The sequence below is a fragment of the Populus euphratica genome, unplaced genomic scaffold (assembly GCF_000495115.2).
Source record: "Populus euphratica unplaced genomic scaffold, PopEup_1.0 scaffold88.1, whole genome shotgun sequence".
In the NCBI taxonomy this organism is placed as follows: domain Eukaryota; kingdom Viridiplantae; phylum Streptophyta; class Magnoliopsida; order Malpighiales; family Salicaceae; genus Populus; species Populus euphratica.
The window spans coordinates 514,148-520,058 of NW_011499956.1; the positions used below are offsets into that span (position 1 = coordinate 514,148).

General features: G+C 38.6%; 1 protein-coding gene across 1 annotated transcript; it reads right to left on the minus strand.

Annotated features, from left to right (window-relative positions):
• Positions 1-2,392: 2,392 nt before the first annotated feature.
• On the minus strand, positions 2,393-5,543 carry LOC105138352 (inactive rhomboid protein 1-like). The gene is made up of 6 exons (XM_011044409.1): positions 4,940-5,543; positions 4,685-4,848; positions 3,971-4,134; positions 3,631-3,890; positions 3,170-3,296; positions 2,393-2,700 (listed from the first exon to the last, which is right to left on the minus strand). Exons 1-6 carry the CDS (start codon positions 5,236-5,238, stop codon positions 2,578-2,580), a joined length of 1,137 nt encoding a protein of 378 aa, XP_011042711.1. The 5' UTR covers positions 5,239-5,543; the 3' UTR covers positions 2,393-2,577.
• Between the last annotated feature and the right edge of the window lie 368 nt (positions 5,544-5,911).

Here is a 5,911-nt window from a genome sequence, read left to right on the forward strand (position 1 = left end):
ACAACACAAACCACAATACAAATAGACACAAAGACCACAATATACATTTCCCAAGTTCTCATTCACTTTGCTACATGTTCTATTTCTTCCATGATTTATTAACTTAAGCATCGATTTATCTCTTATCCTAATAGAAGACTTGTTTTGGAGGAGTTCATAAGCCATAGACACAGCGTGATTTAAAAAAAAAAATTCCTTCAAAACTCATTGCAACAGTTGTTTTATTTTTGAGGTTTCTCGAATTTCATCACATGGTATGTTTGGAAAAAGAAAAGAAAAGAAGAAGAGCTCCCAAGGTCACTAAGTATTTCAAACTCGGTTTCCATTCATGGAGATGCTGGCGCCTAAAAACAGATGAATAATGAAAAGAAACTCAGGACGAAATGCTATTAAAGAAGTGAAGAGAAAGCAACCAGTCGCACTTTTACCTCAGTGGTTAACTGCAAGGCTTGTTTTGTAACTATTCCGAGTTCGATTTTTGCTGTGCAACAGCCTGTCACTTTGGTATCTTACTTGTTTACTGGACTTGCAGGATGTTCAGTAGGTCCGGGAATTAGTCATGATGGCGTAAGCTGGCCAAATATCCCGGATTATCAAAAAAAAAAAAGAAGAAGAAGAAAGCAACGAGTCCTTAGAAGGATGCACAATGTGCCAGACTGCCAGTTTTAATCAGTAACATCCTGGATAATGAATAAGGCACCAAATCGGAATCTGATGGAAATGTTTTACAGGCATCATTTCTCAATTTGTTAGATGCTTTGAACGTTCGTTGGGGGAACTGTAGTTTCTACTGCGGCAATTGACACTATCCCATCATATGAATAACGAAATAGAGATTTGGGATGCTTCCAATACTTCTTATTTTGTGTCAGAAGATACCAGGATCTAATACTGATACACGTGTCCAAGAAGCCAATACTCTGGCTGCACAGTAGTTAGATCAAGTGATGATCCCGCATGCACGACGGCAATCCTATAGCAGGCCAGGCCAGGGGCATATGATATATCATGGTACAGAGGACGGCCGCGGTGCAAAACATAAGGATCACACCGGTCAATATCCTCTCGATAACGCTGAAGGAGTGACTTCCTTCAACCTGCACTCGACGCCTCAACTCCAAACTTTCATTTCCAAGGTCCCTTCATAAGCATATGGACGACGGAGCAGAGGAGCCGATATATGGAGTGGAGGTGGGTGTCACCTTTGAGGTGCCACTGGAGATGCATATGCTTTCCTTTCATAAGGATCATGAACTTTCTATATACAACCTGTCCCTGGACAAAGCACAGTCCCCCTATTATTCTCGATGTCGCTTCCTAGTCCTGTTAGGGTCCCCGGGTGTAAGTTGTTATGCTTTGCGACGCTGCTTCCTAGTCCCCTCTCTGCCTGTAAATGAATGGGTTTCTGCTCTGGAATTGCTGTGCTAGCTTTTCACCTTGGATCCTTTGCTGGCAGTAAGGGAAAGCTCACACGAGTTGCTCATCTATTGAGCGGTATAAGATGTATCCATCGCTTATGGAAAACAAACAAGGATGCAAGAAATGAAAGAAACGTTATGGATCTGATGAAATGATTATTTAATAAGAGTCACAAATTAGAAAAATAAACCCTTATTTCAGATTAGGAATCAAGAGCTCAACACAAATCAGAAAGAAGAAGAAACTTGGGTCTGTCCTAAGTCCTAACAGCTCGGTGAGCTTCTCTTGATCTGCATTGTGGGCTGCGGGAAAGGAATGCATTTATGGCAGTGCAAAACTTCTGTGATACAATAGTGCTTACAGAGTTACAGAGTTGTTCTTCAACAAGACACGGCAATTTATAGAAGGAAGAAATTTATCAAACTATATGATCGAACATCACCAAAATAATAACTAAAAAAATGAAGAAATAATCAAAAGCTTATGAATCTAATCATCTCCAAAATTTTAAATTGCAACATAAATATTATTGGTGTAGTGATAAATACATATACAAAGAGGACTCGCCAGTTTCTGCCAAACTTCAAAATCAACGGAACGAGCAGAGAGAGAGGAGATTGTTTGCAGCTGCAAAACGTTTAGTTTAGCTGGGTTGGGACCTAGCACAGGGTAATTCTTTCAATTAACCTATGAATCAACCTCAACCTGAACCACATCCCATGACACTGTACCGACTATGCCACCTGTAGCAACTGGTGGAGGCATATTAGAAGCCACTAACTGTACGACATTCAAATCAAACAAGGAAAGGGTTCTTTTGGTTGCGGTTGATATCCTTCTATCAACTGCGAGAATGCTAACTCAGAATTTCAGAATTTAGGTCCCCACCACTGATGTTTAACTTGGTGATGCTCTCTAAAGAAGAGATGAGGAAATGAGGTCCTGATTTCAAGGCCTACTCTTGTCATCCAAGGAATCAAAAAGAGAACTTTTGAACTACTCAAAGTATAGAAAATCCATGAAATTGGTACTGTTAGCGGTTACCATACATGGTTTTTTTTTTTTAACATTTGCATAAATGAATCATATGTATATTAACAAATTTGTTAAACAACATAGTTCGAGCAATCTTGTTCATCTCTTGTGTATATATGCAGATCAACTGCAAAGTTGAGCGCACAGCATCTGAACTTTGGAAGAGTCATTATTAGACAAATCATACATGTTGCTTTTCCCGTTGCTCAAGCACGTCAGCTTCAATTGACTTCCAAGTTCCATCGACTAGAAAAACAACATAAACATGAACACAGGAATTAAAAGGCACGATACAACATTAATCTTTGCACAATGCACCACATAGATACGCACATAAGCACCAATACACAGTCAGATATATATCCACTTTAGAAATGATTTTTGTCATTTTGAGAATTTTTAATGTCATTAATGAAAACACAAAGCAGGAGCCTTCCATGCTATTCTGTTGAAAGGCTATGCGCCCATACCTAAATTCTCATACCAATATATGTTTGGTTTTCAATATTATAAATGGCCACAAGCAGTGGGAGGATTTTAAACTAGTTTTTTTTTTAAAAAAAAAAAAAAAAAAAAAACTTTTTTAGCTACAGCTTTATCCACCTAAGTTTAATCTGACACTTATCACTATCAAGAAACATATCCGAATAGAAAACTAAACTGATGAAGAGAATACAAGAAAAGGAAGAAGTGTGGTTGGAAGGGGTATAGTAACCTGACAATAAACTTGCTGTGATTTGCAGCTCCATAACGAAGTAGGGGCGCAGCTCAAATAATGACACCATGAACAGTTATTATTCACATTAACTCCTCGAAACAGTGCTACCATACCAAGAGTAAATCTGAAATAATTGCATTACGCTTGATAAGAAAACTTCTAAATATAACGATGCTTTATATCTGAAAGCAAACTCAAATGAACCCATTACATATGGTGAACAGAACAGCTAGAGATGCATTCTCTCCACATTTTGTTTGTAACTTAATCGGGGACCAAGCATCGTAATAATTGAGGAGATTAAAGGCAACAAATAACTTCCCAGTGAAATATTTCAGCCTCACTCAGCTAAATAGAGTGCGTGCACCAAAATACAATACCTCTTTTAATCATAAAGATGCAACCACCAACATTTACACAAGCACATTTCAAAATCCAAACAACAAAAAGTAACTTACCCAATGATGAGTACTGTCAGAGATATAACCCACAGTACATACTGATATGTCTGGTGTTTAGATTGAGCTGGGGGTGCAATGTATCCTGGAGGACATGTTTTTTGGTTAATCCACTTAAACTGGGGGCGAATTAAGAATACAAAACCCAGAAAAAAGCCGGAAAGAAATCCTCCAATATGAGCAAAGTTGTCCACATGTGGGAGGAGTCCAACTGCTAGGTTTACTGCAATGATGCAAAGGAGAGTCAACAGTGCTGCGAACTGCACACAAAAATCAGCAAGCGTAAGACAACTCGAATATTACAAGGAAACCCTTTTTTATTCAAGGCAGTCAAATGTACCTTATTTGCATATATGGTCCAATTGGTAATCAGCTCTGCAAGCATGCCTCCTAGCAAACCAAAAAGTGCACCAGAGGCACCAACAGAGATACCAGTCTGAATAAACAAAGCCGACAACAAACTCCCGCCGTAGCCAGATATGACATAGACCAACCCAACTCGCACTGTAATAATGGAAATGGAAAAGGAAAATTATAATTTTGAATCATGAAAGTACAACTAAATAACAAAATGAAGCAATTCCATTCGTGAGCTCAGGGATTCTTTCCCACAGCTTATTCTTTCCCTTAGATAATCATCCTCCATAAAATTCATTACGCACATTTATTGAACATCTTCAATTAGAATCCATTCAACTGCTACAGAAAATTCCTAGCATATGACTGCAGCCATCAGCAATTAAATATTGAAAGAATTCATTTTGGATTTTTCGCACTGTAAATACATAGAATTATCAGTGGCATTCCAGAGATGTTTTTAAAAGCTTTCTGCTCAAACCAGGCAACATCACAAAATTAAGATGTTTTTATAAGTATTTCAATCCGATTACGTTTCTTTCCACATTGAAAAGCAAGAAGGAACATAATTCAATTCTGTCTAGAGAACATTTACAAACTCATGTCCCGTGGTGGAAGTTGTGATCTTCGCAGATACTTGTTGACTTAAGCAGACATATGATTCGAACAAAATTAACAACAGAGGTAAAATACATACAGAACCCAAATTCTTGCTCAAGACGAATTCCAATGAAGAGAAGACTCAGCATATTAGCAAGCACATGGAAGACTCCAGCATGTAACCAGATGCAAGAAATGAGGCGCCAACTCTGGTGTTTATGCACCACACTGTTCACATCTAAAGCTCCCATTTTCTCCAAACTGCACAAAAAAGAAAGAAATAAACAAATCCATTCAAAATCTTAATAAAAACCCAAAAAAACATCCCGATTAATATTTAGAGGGGACTCACGTGGAAGAGGAGGGGCCAAGAAGGGGGTTTTCTTTGAGAGGCTGAAAGGAGAATCTGCCCAAAGAAGGAGCAACACAAGAGCCAGAATTGGAGGGGCAATCATTGACATACATGACGGCAATGAAGACAGCAACGTTAGCCACCACAAATAAAGGGACAAGCCATGGCACCCAATTCTTGAAAACAGATTGGTTCTGGAACTGGCTCGGGTGTGGTGGTGAGCCTGCCGGGGTGTTTGCCTGCCTTGGATGCACCTTTATCTCCACACTGTCGTTCCCTGCTTCCCCTCTCCCCATCATCTTTTTTTTTTTTTTAAATCGTTGAATTTGGGGTATTCCTTCAGCAGAAGATTGACATTGGTGGTACAGATAGAGAGGGATAGAGGGTGGCGGAGAGGGTAAGGTTCTGTGGTTTGGATTCGGCTTTTTGTTTTTGGCAGTGAGAGAAGAGAAAACAAATTAATTTGGTTAATTTATTGGGTGTGTAATAATAACTGGTTTGCTTCAGCTTTCATTAGTATCTTTGTGTTACTCATTCCACACGTTTTCAGACAGATTTGCGTTTGGCATTTGCCTCGCTGTGTGTTTTGGTTTTTTCATTGAATGACAAGGAATAGATCCGTCCAAATTAAGACAAAATCTTTCTCTTTCTGAAAACTTGTCCGAACAAGTGGATAGCGGTCTTTGGAAGTACATCACTTGCTAATTTTTAAAAGTAATTTTTATTTAAATATACTATAGTGATGTTCAATGTATGATTCTAAGGCAAGTTCGGCTGCTTAAATTCTTCGGAATTAATATGGGTCAAGCAAGCAAGAATGCATTTAAATCTTAGCAGACAAGTTAAATTGCTTTCAAAATGGCTAAAAAAGAAGAAGACATGTTATGGATTAAGTGACCGTTTGTCTTTTGTTTTTTAGGTTCAACCACACCTTGTCTAAGACACGTCCCTGGAAATGTAGTCTGTTTGACT

Excerpts from the sequence above, each read along its gene's own strand:
- LOC105138352 (XM_011044409.1), bottom strand. The coding sequence starts at position 5,238 with ATGATGGGGAGAGGGGAAGCAGGGAACGACAGTGTGGAGATAAAGGTG. Across the intron at positions 4,849-4,939 it reads CTTGGCCCCTCCTCTTCCAC|TTTGGAGAAAATGGGAGCTT; the intron begins GTGAGTCCCCTC and ends TTTTTTGTGCAG. Across the intron at positions 2,701-3,169 it reads CACAGCAAGTTTATTGTCAG|TCGATGGAACTTGGAAGTCA; the intron begins GTTACTATACCC and ends TTGTTTTTCTAG.